The sequence below is a fragment of the Trachymyrmex cornetzi genome, unplaced genomic scaffold (genome assembly GCF_001594075.2).
Source record: "Trachymyrmex cornetzi isolate Tcor2-1 unplaced genomic scaffold, Tcor1.1 scaffold23, whole genome shotgun sequence".
NCBI lineage: Eukaryota > Metazoa > Arthropoda > Insecta > Hymenoptera > Formicidae > Trachymyrmex > Trachymyrmex cornetzi.
This window is the reverse complement of record NW_017296956.1, coordinates 4,141,999-4,157,000: the sequence shown is the minus strand read 5'-3', so window position 1 is coordinate 4,157,000 and position 15,002 is coordinate 4,141,999. Positions and strand designations below refer to the sequence as shown.

The 15,002-nt window shown below is 33.9% G+C and overlaps 2 protein-coding genes across 4 annotated transcripts in view; both read right to left on the bottom strand.

Moving 5' to 3' along the window:
* LOC108760828 (fibrillin-1) overlaps positions 1–8,616 on the bottom strand; it is a 16,356-nt gene extending 7,740 nt beyond the window's left edge. The window contains exons 1-11 of one of the 2 annotated variants that reach the window (XM_018507052.1): positions 8,353–8,616; positions 5,976–6,290; positions 5,299–5,697; positions 4,757–4,904; positions 4,332–4,543; positions 3,062–3,220; positions 2,827–2,976; positions 2,149–2,286; positions 828–1,131; positions 568–749; positions 150–499 (exon numbers count right to left, since the gene is read on the bottom strand). In XM_018507052.1, coding sequence (XP_018362554.1) covers positions 150–499; positions 568–749; positions 828–1,131; positions 2,149–2,286; positions 2,827–2,976; positions 3,062–3,220; positions 4,332–4,543; positions 4,757–4,904; positions 5,299–5,697; positions 5,976–6,290; positions 8,353–8,437 — 2,442 coding nt within the window. In that variant the 5' untranslated portion in view covers positions 8,438–8,616. The remainder of the gene's footprint in view (positions 1–149; positions 500–567; positions 750–827; positions 1,132–2,148; positions 2,287–2,826; positions 2,977–3,061; positions 3,221–4,331; positions 4,544–4,756; positions 4,905–5,298; positions 5,698–5,975; positions 6,291–8,352) is intronic. The other variant, XM_018507053.1, reaches the window with a different exon arrangement.
* A 4,862-nt stretch (positions 8,617–13,478) lies between these two features.
* Set (NAP domain-containing protein SET) overlaps positions 13,479–15,002 on the bottom strand; it is a 2,050-nt gene continuing 526 nt past the window's right edge. Inside the window, exons 2-5 of one of the 2 annotated variants that reach the window (XM_018507144.1) lie at positions 14,480–14,669; positions 14,129–14,334; positions 13,631–13,889; positions 13,479–13,552 (exon numbers count right to left, since the gene is read on the bottom strand). In XM_018507144.1, the coding sequence (XP_018362646.1) occupies positions 13,533–13,552; positions 13,631–13,889; positions 14,129–14,334; positions 14,480–14,669 (675 nt within the window). In that variant the 3' untranslated portion in view covers positions 13,479–13,532. The remainder of the gene's footprint in view (positions 13,553–13,630; positions 13,890–14,128; positions 14,335–14,479; positions 14,670–15,002) is intronic. The other variant, XM_018507145.1, reaches the window with a different exon arrangement.

The following is a 15,002-nucleotide window of genomic DNA, read 5'->3' as shown; positions in this document are numbered from 1 at the left end:
TTCAATGTATATATATATATATATATATGTTTATATGGACCTGTCAATTTCATAAAATTTACTAGAATTTTGGCATATATTACATTACATTTTTCTCCGTGATCAATATGCATATCATTTTCTCAAGATTGACGTAATCAGTAACTCACAAAACTATTTCTAGGGACCTGTACTTTGTTGTAGCGCGGACCAACGAAAGGTCTTCTTGTTGTCGTGCTGCTACTCGTCGTCTCGATTCTGGTAGTAGTGGTTCGCGTTCCGCAAACGTAGGAACCGTTTGTATTAATACAATATTGAGTCAAGCTATTGCAGGCGTGCAAACCTAGTAAGCATTCATTAATATCTTCGCAATGTTCCTTGACCTCGTTCGTAGGTCGAGAATTGTTGCGCAGTCGAAAACCAGGTGGACAAGTTGGAGAACATCGGTAACTACCTTCCGTGTTCACGCAACGTTCGCTTATACCACAAATCGCTATTCCATTGGCACATTCGTCAACATCTATGATACATAAATTATCAAAATTTCCGTACAAAAGATTATTTGATGTAAAAATAAGAAATAATTACCGATGCAACGGTCAGATTTCTCATCGAAAAAGTAACCGTCGCCACAATCCTCGATTTCATTCATAACCGACGAAATGTTCGTTCCTTCTAATTTGTACCCTCGACTAAATCGATCATCGCGTTGATTGTCGTTGGTTTCTTCCATGGTAGATGTACCCTTATTGTTTTTAACCCGTAGGCATCTATTTTTTTCAAAGTATATTGTTAAAATATATCTACCTTTGAATATACATCATTGAATTTGTCACAGAATATCGTACCTGTAACTACCAATTTCATTAACACAACGCTCGTCAAATTCGCAGGAATGCAATTGTTCGTTGCACTCGTCGACGTCGATGCATCTCGTTATTCCAGAATTGTTAGAGGATTTATATCCCGCTGAACAAGTCATACGTGAACTGGATTGCATACCCTTTTGATGATCGAACGGATTGTTGTCGTTTAGAATATGTGGAAAAGGACTCGCCGATGTCTTTGTACACTCGTACGCACCCTCCGTGTTAACACATATCGTGTCGGGATCGGGACAAGAATTGCTCGACTCGATACATTCATCTACGTCTAAAAGAAAATACATATGATATTATCATAAATTATAATTTATTTACTTTTGCAGAGAGAAATCGTCGAAGGTATAATATTGAAAATGTACTAGCTGTATGACTTTTATAAGTTCCAATCTCTAAAATCTTGACATTGTTAACCTTTCGAAGTTGACACCAAAATCTCTAATGCTGATGCTAGTTGTATGAGACCTATTTAATTTATGTTAATTAAAAGACATTAATTAAATTCAAGAAACCAAAATGAAATAAAAAATAAGTATTAAATGTATTTTCCACTAGAAAAAAATAAATTTTAATATTTCTTTGAATAGTTCTCTAAGTGAATGTTTACTAAATATATAAACATATATTTATTTGATATAAAAACCATTAATTTGATTCAACTATAATTTTTTATTAAGTAAATATTTATTTACTATAAGTAAATGTTTACTTAGTACTATTCAAAGAAATATGTATTAAGATTTAGTAAATTTTTTTCAGTGTGATAACAAAAATCCAAATTTTTAGATATAAAAAATTAAATTGTTTGACATTTTTGGCAAAGAGATTTATAATTAAGTGGGTTTAATAGATCCATCTTTAGCTTCAGAGTGTTAATTAGCAATACGCTTATATAATTTTTATTTTATATTAATTAACTATTGCATGTACATATATGAATTATTAAAAAACGCAATCATTTAAGAAGTAAATTTATTACTCACATGCATGAAAGCTACAGGGATGAAGCGTTGCATGCAAAATCAAATTGTGGATGCGAGCTCATCAAACATATACCCAAGGTAATTCACAACGTTTTCCACGATCATTCGATCGATCTTTCAAAATGAAAAAGAATTGCGATCAAGAGATGCAATGCATGCATACATTTATCTGGTAGAAAAACCGGAAATTTAAGTTTAAAACATAATAAAAATTTACTTATCGAAAAGCAATGGTCATGTCGTTATTATGTGCATTATAACAATTAAAGATCTAAAAATGTTCGAGATGGAGACCGAAAGCTCACCGACGCAAACTCCCAGGCCGATATTGTACGTGAATCCTTTCCCGCATTTTATATCGCATTCGTAAGCACCCTCGGTGTTTCGACATTGCTCGACATCTGCTGCACAGCTGTGAATATCTTCCGCGCACTCGTCCACATCTGATTAACAAATAAACAGAGAGGAATACGTAAAGAGGCAAGATTTCCCGCGGAAAATTCATCATTTTTTTACCATACACGTGAATTAATTCTTGATACATACAATTGGGTCATTTATGTTTTGCGCGTTTCTTTTCTATCAAATACTATAAAGAGCACAAAGTAATTATAGTTATATATTCTTTAAATACACAACTTTTCAAATATGTTCTAAAGATCATGTTAAAATATATATAAACATTTCTTAATAATCTTCGTACACTTGTAAAAATGATGAAAGTTAATCCGGAATACGAACAACCCATGTAGTAAGAACTGGAAAATCAACATGTGTATACTATAAAAAAGTTTAATTTGACAATATCCAAGAAACATAAAAGTCAACAAAAAATGAAAATGATTCGATTGTAATCTTAACGTCGATAAACAGTTAAATTTTTTAACCAAAAATCATCATTTTGACTTTTTCTTGATTTGGTTTTTTTTTTTTAGGAGGGGGGGGGGGGTAAACCAAACAAATATAAATATTAACGATATTACCTTTGCATAGCTGCAACGATTTGTCGATCTTGAACCCCGCAGGACATTTCACGCCGGTCTTTTCCAGACACGTGTAACTACCCGGCGTATTCATGCAAATCGGTTTATCTGTGGTGCAGGCAGCTGATAAGATGGTACACTCATCAATATCTGAAAAATAAATATATAATAATAATAATTTTGATTTATAATAATCAAAGATGCGCGGATAAGTTTAAAATGGGCTTTTTCTTACCTGCGCAGTCATTTGTCAATGGATGCCATTCGTAACCCGGAGGGCAAGCTTTGTAGAGTGCATTCTTCGCGGATTTCTCCCTGATGCAAATATACGATCCTATGGTGTTCTGGCATCCTCCACCGGGACACACGTTGCGCTCCAGACACTCATCCACGTCTGATCGATGGATCAGCGAAAAGTGACGATCACATGCGAAAATCGAACGCACGATCGCAGAAACAAGCAGCGTAGCGAATTGAACAAAAATCAATCTCGCAGAATAATAAAAAAGAAGATACAAATTTGATCGCACAATTCACATAAGCGAGAATACGAGGCAGAAATAACAATGCTGCAACGAACATGGGCGATACAATCACGATATTGCAATACACGAGAAACGTGAAACATGAGCGAGTACGTTAGAATTAAATTAAGTTACGAGAATGTGCTTCTACAGGGTTGAGAAGTTAATTGTTATAAATGCCGTTATCGTTACTTTCTTTCGATAATATTATAATCTTTACTTTTTTTTATTTTTGGAACCACGACGAATTCAATCGTTAGTTTAATTCTCTGTTTATTCAATAGATAGCATTATTTATGATATAGAAATATTTCATTTAAGTAGAAATTTAAAACATATTTTATACTTTATATCTTAGCTTGATTTCCGATAGTTACTGTCAATACTAAAAATCTATTGCATATACTGCATATTATGTAATATAAATTATAAATTTTTTGTACTGGCAATAAATATTGGAAAGCACTCTTAATAAAGACATTAACATTTAAAAGTAATATTTAATTAATTTTTAATAACATTTAAGTCTGTAAATTACATTATAATATAAATTTTTAATAACTATGTTAAAGAATAAAAATATTAATATATTATAAGAATTATAGATTTATTAAAATAAATTTAATATAAAGAAAAGAGCTTGTTACATAGAGACTAGTTAGAGCTTTAAGCTTTAATAATAATTGTTATATTTAATATTGATTTAATATTATCAAATGATGTGATTTTAAAATCTAATATCTTACTTTATTATTATAAAAAAGCAGCGAATCATTATTTCTTAAATTAAGATAATACGATTACGAGTTACTTTTTATAAAAAGTAATGATAATGATAACGCGTTATTTTTATAAAGTAACGTTCCCAACTCTGTGCTTTTATTGTCGCGTTAATAGATATAACTTTTATTAATTAATTAACTGTTAAATGTTATTCCCTTACCTGTATGAGAATGTTACATTTTTAAAAATTATACATACCGTCGCACACCTGATTGGTGGCGTTATAACGATAGCCCGACGGACATAACGGCGATTCGTCATCCTCGTCTGTGTCCGGCATCTTTTTCCTCGGTGACTTTGGGATACACGAACGTGCGTCTTTGGCCAAATCGTATCCTGGATCGCAGCTGCATACGACAGCCACTCCGTTGTCAGTGCACCGATGCTCGCAGGGATGAGTTGGTTTGCATCTAAAAGTGGATATTTGATTGCATTTGTTTACATTTGCATTATTAACAATAACTACGCTTCACAGACTGAAATGCAAATGATAAAGCTGACTTTTCATTGTTTCGCAGTATTCGCGATATCGTCGCAATAATTAATCCGAACGTCAATCTGGTCACGAATACACTTTCCCATGCAATAAAAAGATCTACATCAAAATCTATACTATTGTATACCTGTCGATTGGTTGATCCTGCCTACAAGTTTTTCCGTCCTCCAACAAAGTGAAGCCGTCGCGGCATTCGCAGCGATACGAGCCCGGCGTCGGTACGCAAACGTCAGTGCAAAGCATGCCTTTCATGAGTTGACAGATATCATCCAATTCTGTGAATCAGAACGTTGGGATTTAAAATCGTTGGGATTTAAACTATTTGCACATAAGCTAAATAAAGAAGAGAAAGATCACGATTGCGCCGACTTTCTCGCGTACGTGCTATGCGCTTCAGAAAAACAATGCAAAATGTTTGTTTACACAGTATGAATTTTTTTTAAGATACTCTCTAAATTCTTTGGAATAGAATCTTATTTTTTTAAATGAAAATTGAACCATTCTTGAAAAAGAATAGATCAATTTTCATTTTTTAGAGTAAGATTCACTCTAAAAATTTCAGAAAGTATATTTTGACTCGTTTACAAATTTTATTATTTGTAATCAATAATCAAGGAACATATTCCATATAATAAATGAAATATTTTTTATGCAAATCATACATTATACCTGGAGTTGGAATCGAGTACGGCGTGGAATCTGATGATGAAGAGGAAGGCTCATCCGATGATGTGGATAAAGGTGATGTAGATGAAGAAGGCGAAGACGATGACGGCAACGACGATGGCGACGATGACGTTGATGACGATGATAACGACGATGATGATGATGATGATGATGACGATGACGGCGACGGCGAATACGAGGACGTTGACGAGGACGTTGGCGAAGACGATGAAAAATCTAGATCAGTTTCGGTTGAACTCTCGCTTGACAATTCACTCGTAAGATCCGTCGTGGAGCTCGGCGACGCTTCGCGACAGCATTCCAAGAACGCGGGATCCCAAGGAATGCCAAACGAGAAGCTTTTGAAGGAGCATCCTTGACCCATAGACCCCGCGAGAATACCTGATAATACATTGATAAGACGCGCGTCAGGGATAATCAATACGAACGAGTTTGTCCGAGTTTCGTTAAAGTAGAAGCTTTTATTAATACATAAAATATTCTTGACGTAATACGCAAGATAGAGTGCTTTCCGGCAACCCAATAAATAAGAAACACAGATGGCACAGTGAATCAGCATCACATCTTTGTTATTTGCCAATGTTAAACAAAGATGATATGATCACTGTGTTATACTGCGTCGCTTGTTTGGAAAGCACTAATAAATTGAATAAAAGTACCTAGCTTGCAGCCCTCGCAACAGTCGCGATGGTAATCTCCGCGGCCGAAAGTCTTTGGAGATCTTTGCGATGCCGTGCTTGTCACACAGGCCAGACCTTTGCGCGCGTCGGCTTTTCCTTTTTCGCATTGCTGTTCGTGATAGGCCCGGACGCAACAGATATCCACAGCCTCCAGGCAAAGACCCTGCTCCACCCTCGACACTCCGGTCACAGGCCCAGTGAATTTCTCACACCTAAGACCCTCCTGAGCCCAAGAAGAGCCAAGGCCGCAGCATTTCTCGAACTGAGCCTCCATTCTTCCCTCGACGACGAGCGCTATTTCATGCGATAAAAAATTAACGAGTCGTGTTAATTTGCTCGGAAGAGCATGCAGATACGGTAATTACATCGGTATTAATTTAGTGATAATACATCTAGATATTAATTAGAATAAAATATAGAGAAATGTGAATTTTTTGTAAAATGAATAAAAAATAAATAAACGATCGTGGTTTTTTCACGAAAAAAAAATGCAAAATAATATGTGCTAAAATTCTAGTAAATTTTATAAAATTAGCAGATCCATATAGGAAAGGGCATCTACTTTTATAAATTTACTTTGTTTTTCTGGCAAATGAGCGATCATCGTCTAGCCATTACATAAAGCAAATTTTATGCTACTACGATTTGTTACTATTTTCTTAATCTATAAATCACCATACATCTTAATAGAAGTTAATATTATCTTAGCACTGAATAAAATTTACTGCGCTATAAAAAATATATATTATAAAGTCTTGAAAGTTATTTGTGTTTGAGAATATATAGTATGATTTTTACTTTACTGAAGACAATCACTTGAATAGATTTATTATAATTGTAATATACTTTTTACCTTCGGTATTTTTACTTTTAGATAAGTAATAAATTTTGGTTTGTCATAAATTCGGCAAAAATAGCTAGAATATTTTCATTAGGTTTGTAAGACCATTATCAAGTGTTGAAACAAATTTTAAATATCTTACATTTATATCTTTGTGCATGTCGTAAATTAGCTTGAAAAGAACGAGACGACAAGTGCATCTAGGTCAAAAGCTCTGTTTGATTTTTGTCGGACTTATCACTTTCTCAATTTTTTCATCAATCGCTTAAAAATTCTGTAAATCTTTTATTTGCTTTATTACGAAATTCTAACAGGAAACACGAAAACGCCGATAAAATAATTAGAATCATTTTTTCATGATTCCATCATAAAAAAATTATAAATAAATTTATGGATCTATCAAGCGTAAGAGAAACGCGTTGGAAAAAATACGCTTTGCACATTGATAAGAGCGAAAAGCGTCAAAACCTCGTTTCTCTTAGACATCGTGTGTTTTCCCACTGATAGATGCGAGTCGTGAATTTTATCTGTAAAATATATATCAATCTAGCTCGCAAACAGTTTCTGCGAAGAGCTTAGAGATTCTCCAATAACGCTTTCGTGATCTCAATTGTTCCTCAATGCGTCCGATCTACATGCAAAAATTAATTTATATCAATCGACGCGTCGTGTGCACGAAACCATCATGGACGTCGGGCGTGCTTTCTTTTTCACATTGTAGTACAATTTTAAGTTAATGTTGAATTTTATGACAAACGTCAAACACAAAGGATTACATACAAATTTTTCACAACGGAAAAAAGAAAATTTGACCCATGAAGTGACAAAATGTTTTGTGTGGTACATGTTTGTATGTATATAAAATGTATATAATATTCTGTTTTAAAGAAAAATTTTGCCTGCGCCCATGTCGCCCACTTAAATACAATTATTGATATCTTTAGAATATTGATGATTGAACTTCACTTCGTGGAACTGCCTCGAAGTTTCGAAATACCGAACGCAACTCATAGTATTCTGCGTGCGCAAATAAGCCTAGGTCATTGGAGAACTAACTAATAGGATGATTTGCTTAACGTCGGTACACACAATGAATATCGTCGTGATGAAATGAAATTTAGTCTATCGTAAATATCAGCGATTCAATAATTTCATACCGAAAAAACAGTACATAATTAAATAAAACAAATTTTAAATTTTTTCTAAGACATTTATTTAATAATACTTTGTCTACACAAAAGTTGGAGTTCATCTCAATTCAACATACATCAAAGCCACACGATTTTTATGTAAAAATTTCTCTCTACACGAAAAAAATATGAAATATAGGGAAGGCGAAAATTAAATAAGCTAGAAACTAGTTGTATATTTCTGATGTCTTGCGCAAGATTTTCATGCTGTGGCCGGTTGGCGGTTTACCAACCGCGCAAATTTGTTTAACAATTTAAAATAATTTTGGGCGAATTTTGACGATTTAAACGGGAATTCAATCATTATTTGGATTACAAACGGTACCTCGTTTGTGCAGAACCAGCTGCTCCAGGTGGGCCATCAGGAGAAGGATAATAAAGGACGCAGCGAGATCGACGTAATGTGCCATTTTCCCTCATCGATCGAATTCCGCGATTATTATGCTCACGCGACTTTTCACGATTAAAAATTTTCTTTTTTTCGCGAGGAAATCGTAATTTGATTCTTTTTTATCACTTTTTTTTCAATCTTTTTGAGAAAAACGTGTGAGCGACCGTCCCGAAGAAGTTTCGTCCGGATGCGTCTCGAATGAGCGCTCAACTTGCATTGAAGCATTTGGTACGCCGGCACTTTGGTTTTGTCATCTGCACCTTTATACATCTCCCTCGCAGGTCCCGGGCCTCTCCTTCTACCCTTTGTCCTCATCCTCCCTCCTTCTACTGGCAACACACTGTTGCGTAGTACGACAAGTCTCCCGTCCTTCCCTCTCACTCTCTCTTTTTCTCACTGTCTCATTAGATACGAGAATATACGCGTGATACGCTCGCAGACTCCGTGTGTTGATTAATAACGCGATTCGAGCAGAAACGGAGGCAAACTAGCGCGATAATCTTCAAAATCGTCGGCATATCGTTTGCGACTTGATACAAACCATCACGAAGCTCCAAATATCAATTAAAAGCTTTATTAGAAATAAATACAATTTCGAGTGTAATTGTCATATATTGACCGATTATTGACCGAAATTATGCCATTTTTTTAACGATTCAGTCAATGTGGCATTATTCCTTGGATGAGCAAACGCAAACACAAACACAGAGCCAGACTCCCTTTTTAAAAATATTTACAGCAAAGTTATATATTTTTTAAATATTTCTGAAATGCTTAATCACAATTTTGATATTTCAAAAATATTTTTTAATTTAAGAATTTCTTAGATATAAAAAACATAGATTCTATTATATTTTTTGTATTGATATAATTTTAAATAAAATGTTTTACGAATTATACATTTAATATAACATTTTTTCAGCATAATAATTTAAATAATAATTCAATATTCTGTCTTTTACATATTTGACCTTTTGAAAAAAATCTCGTTTGCGGCGTGTCAAAATGGCCCCCTCTTGACAAATTTCTGGATTCGTCAATGAGCACAAGGCAGCTTCACGGCTTATTCTTCGAGTTCTTTACCATTCTCGTGACTTCTTCCGCAGCTTCTGCTCCTCCAGGCCGCGGCACAAAGCAGCTTTTTTTGCGGAGACTCGCTCAACAGTGGCCCCCTTGTAGCGCGAAATTTCGTATCATCCATCAAGCGCAAGTTGCCTCCAAATCTCAACCAGGGAAAATTTATAATGTGTACAAATCATCATATATGAATAGTGTCATTACAATTGTACGCTATTAACGAGAAATGTTTAATGAGATTTTGCCTAACTCTGTTCTCTTCAGATATCAAAAAATTTTTTTTAATTTTTACGTTGTCAGAAGGAATTATCAGAAGTAAAGCTTAACAAAATTATGCAATATATAGCAATTTAACGTTATCAATTTTGTTTCGAAGATATATTGACTTATAAATTTGATGCAGATGAATTCTTATCCGTTGCAGAGTATCGCTCGCCATCATGATCGTAGCAGCGATATTGATGCTGACCGTGACACACGTAACACCCTGGGATCACAGAGTCGTGCATTATGAAAAAAATCTCACGTAATTTAGAAGCCGCCAGTAACACACGCATCATATCCTCGCCATCAGCGTCTTACAAAGCCACATCTTTGGGTCTAAAGTGGTGCTTTTTTGCCGCGGTTGAGACTGCATGTGCTCGGTCTGCTCGTAATAAGGCGAACGAGCGACGACACGTTGTGTGATCACGCGTGTCCATATAAAAAAGCGGAGAATTTGACAATCTGCTGAACGCGCTTCATAGGAGATAAGTTTATTTGGTCGGTCGCTTCCTGTTCCGCGTTTCGGCCGATGACAGCTACGATCGTGGCTCCCACGAATTTAACGATGATCATCTCGAAACACAAAGCATTAAAAAATTTTACAAGGAGAGGACACGATAATTCCTTTAGGATTTTGATCTCTTTTAGCATAATGAATCTACATCGAAAATAAATTGTGTCATGTCCGAATATTTTTGTTGAATAAACCTTGCAAATAGTATTTTTAATGTACGAATGGACCCCGCATTAATCCTCCATGATCCAACGTTTCTTTCACTGTTTCTTTCCTAACCCAACCGGGTCACTGACGCCTTATTGTGTTTTTCAAAATGTTTTGGGCTCTAAAAAATTTGAAAAGATCGTGGTACTCTTCTAACTTTCAAATTAACAAAATACGACTTTACAATGATACGATCCGAAATATTTTTCACTTTTTTGTATGTGTCCAAATTTGAGGCAGAATAATTCAAAATTGAAAATTCATCTAGGTCTTCAAAGCCCCACTTTGACCACGGAAAGTTAATTATATGGAAAATTAAATCCCGATGAAATGAGTTTTTTCATATATAATGTAACTTATGTTGTGGCGAATAAAAGATATACAAGATTTAATAATAAATAGTTTCTGAGCTGTGGTGTATAAAAGATGTTCTGTGCATGAGCACAAGTTTTACACCTTTGATGCACTATTATTGCTAAAAATTATCCATTATTGAGCTTTGCATTTACAATTTTTTTTATTCACTATATTATAAGCTACATTATATGTGCAAACTAATTCATTATACCGGGATCCAATTTTCCAGACAATTAATGCAGTCTTATCATACACATTAGAAAAATACTATATATATAAGGCTCATTCAAAAAAACTCAAACACGGCACAATTTATTTTTGATGTAAATTCATGAAACTCATTCGTTATACTAAAGATAAAAATCCGTGAAGAATCCAGTGTTCTCTTCTTGTTAAACAGATATTGAGATGTTTGAAACTTTGATAACATTAAGAATTTATCTCGAAGCTGTTTAACTATCTAATTGTCACCGCGAATTACACCGCGACAGTTAAACAACGTTTGATAATAGCGATAGATGAGGAACACATCGTGCACGTGTATCTACGAGACTAATGGACAATATAAAAACTCAAACTTTGTATCTCAAACTGGCAATTTTATTCAATTGATCTGTTACGTTATTGCGTAACACGGACACATCGTTTGATGGGAAGGTTTACACTTGATTCTCGTGTCCTCGCGTTTCATCTTTGCTGACACATTTATTCTTCATGCGATAAAAAAGGAGTTTTCGCACAGTATTTCCGTGAAAGAATGCAATGCACAATAAAAAATTTATTACAACTCGCCGCTTTCCAAAGGAGCCAGATAATTATAATATCCTTTCTCACATAAGACGCAACGAATCGAATCAATAGGTATCAATAAATGTAATATATAAACACACAAGTGTCTAATGATAAAATACGAATCTTATTGGTCTTATCATTTCTGTAATTTTGACAATATTTCCTTTTCTCACACATGTTAGCGGTGTAACACGTAATCTAATAAATACTGACAGAACCGTATCCGAAAACAACACGAGAATATATATAGCCTTAATTTAAAAATATCGCTGTTGTACTTTATTCTAAAATTAGACAATTACAGCTTATCTTATTAAATCGACTACGAGCGCTTTCTATTCGAGAGTATAGTAATTACTTGTTTCATCCTAGGCTTCGAATGTAGAGTAACTAATGAGATTCTGTTTACTGATGCGAATGTGTAACCGAAAACTTGCCTTATTTATTCTCTATTGATGCCGATTATAGAAGATGTAATATTGATGATCGTCATAATTTTATATGTTGATTTCACCTTTGCTATATAATAGAAGAATCTCGTAAAATGAAATTATCGTTAGAAGTACGTAATGTATCAAATGTAATAAAAAAATATTTGCGAAATATTTACTTTATATGAGTAAATCGTGATACGGAGTGTGGAAGAACATGAACGAGGTGTGTAAGATGAAAATATTTTTCTGAGTGTGACAAGTTCATTATGAATATCGTGATTAAAAACTTAACTTAAATTCTTTAGACGATTGTAATCCAACAGAGAATTAATGCTAATCGAAATAGATTTCGGTACAGAGCACACATTCTTATTTGTCCGCGTAAGTAATAAAATACACAATTTTACCTTGTAATTTTTTATCAAAAATTGTACATCATTTCTTGAGCGTAGCAACATATCTCTATATTGATAGAATGTGGTAATCGGTTCATATTTCAACTAAAATATTAAGTTCTATAATAATATATATAAATATACAATATCTGAGTTTATTGGAGGCAACATTATAACATGTAGCCAAAATCATACGCTATGTCATAGTAATATGCAATGTAAATGTTTATTATGTAACTTATAAACAGGACACGAACATTTCTCATTACATCTGTTGGTAAAAGATTATATTTAAAGACCATCAGATAGAATACAAGTGCAGTCTGCAGTAATATAAATTAAATAAGTCAGTAACAATTATCAAGAGACATTAAAAATTTTTTATCACTACAGTTTCCAGAGTAATCATAGACAATATGTGTGATTATAAAAAATATTCAAATAGTAGCAAAGAATAAAATCTTTATTCCAAGTGTTTTATTTAAAATAAGACAATGGTGTAAAAGTTCGTGTATTTCACGTGCAGAAGGTATAGTCGTCACTCTCAAAAATTCTATAAATAGACACCTCGTTCTGGAAGTCATCTAAAGAATAATTTTTATAAGAAAGCAAATGGAACTCTTCATCTAATGCCTCGTTCTATTTTATCCTAACTTATTCATAAAATCCGCGATATTGAGAACCAAGCGGATGTTATTTTATAAAGGGAACGACGACTAGGCCATATGAATATAACTGAGGAATTTGTCTTATGTTTTGACACAGATTTAGTGCAATGGTAGAACCTATCTAATTTAATCCAGACCCTTTCCTTTCAAACCACTTTCAATATATCTTAACAAATGCTGTATTTTTATACACAGGTTTTCAATCGAAAGAGTCTAGATCTTCTAAATTCTGCTTCTCTATTTTCATATATTCAGAAAAAATGTGTCCTGAGATTTATTCATATGGCATATTGTTTTCAGTCCACTAAACTATCTGCTCTTGATTGATTCGGTGCACAAAATTTCATTCATTTTTCTTTCTTTTTTTTCACGTTTTTTGTATGATGTCAGAAACCAAACTCCAACTTTATATAGGTTCTTCTCCCTCTGTAACAATTAAATGGACCTCTGTATAGCATCAAGCATATCACACAATAATATTTAAGTGTTAGTTTTAACACTTACCTTCACGATCTCCTTCATCATCCAATAGATCATCCTCTTCATTGACACCATCATCTTCATCATTCACAGCCTCGTCCTCATCATCGTCTTCATCAACATCATCCTCGACCACCACTATACTATCATCTCCCTCTTCTCCTTCTCCTCCTTCATCACCTTCATCCGCACCATCTTCCTCTTCATCCTCCTCTTCGCTTTCACATTCTTCACCGTCGCCCTCAATACCATTTTCAACTTCCATATCTGGAGCCAGGTAATACTAGAACCCATCAAATGATACTAAGGTATTATAGTATACATGTATATATAAATAAGTTAATACTTTTCAACATGGACATATCCATATTTAAATGTGTCTTTAGAGTACTCTCTAAATTCATTGGAGTAGAGTCTCACTCCAAAGAATAAAAATGGAGTCTTAAAAAAAAAAAAGAGTGGCTTAAGTTTAAATTTTTAAGAGTAAGATGTACTGTACAAGTTTCAGAGAATAGTATTTACCTGCAATGGATTAGGCCACATATCATCTTTAATAAGTTCAGCTATCTCATCTGAGCTTGGATCTCCGTGATCCGTAAACCAATCAAAAAATGACCTGTGCTTGAGTGGCCTCTTACGTCCTTTCAATGGTGCTTTGGTTTTTGCTTTCTTTGTTAAATCCGCACCCTCTTTCCAACGAATAGATGTACTTTGAGATGCTGGATCTCCTGCAAAACAGCAGGAGATTCATCGCAACTATGACACTCAATTGAATTATATCATACTGTATATTATTTTTTATATTATAACAGAATCATAGTTTTCTATATATTATTGATTCAATAGCAGATTGCTGACAACAAATGCGCTCACCAGAAGATCCTAGATGAAATTCCTTAGTTAAAACGTCGTTTTCGAAATATGGATTCTCATCAAAGTAAAAATTAATCCTATAGCCAGATTTGATATCTTCGAATTCTTCAACTTCTAATTTGTTTAAGAATCTCAATGCATCTTCCTCGTCTTCTTCCAATATTTCTGCTATTTCTTTGTTGTTTACAAACTGAACTTCTTATAAGGAAAAATATTAATATGAATCAATATTTTTACATAAATAACAATCGATATAATAAAATAACAATCATTAATACTATTTTAATTCGAAACAATTAATGAAAGACTCAAAATAGGAGGTAAATAATTCTAATTAAAAAACACATCCAGGATTTGATCTCTATACACTTGGGAGTTACTAATTTAGACATGAAATATTGAAAGATTGACATATCGTTTCGTTTTCACGAGCTGACAACGGCACGGCGCCAATCCTCCGAGAGTGTAGCATTAATTCGGCGAGCGATAGAAAAAGCATAATCATAAAATGCGTAGTCGTCTA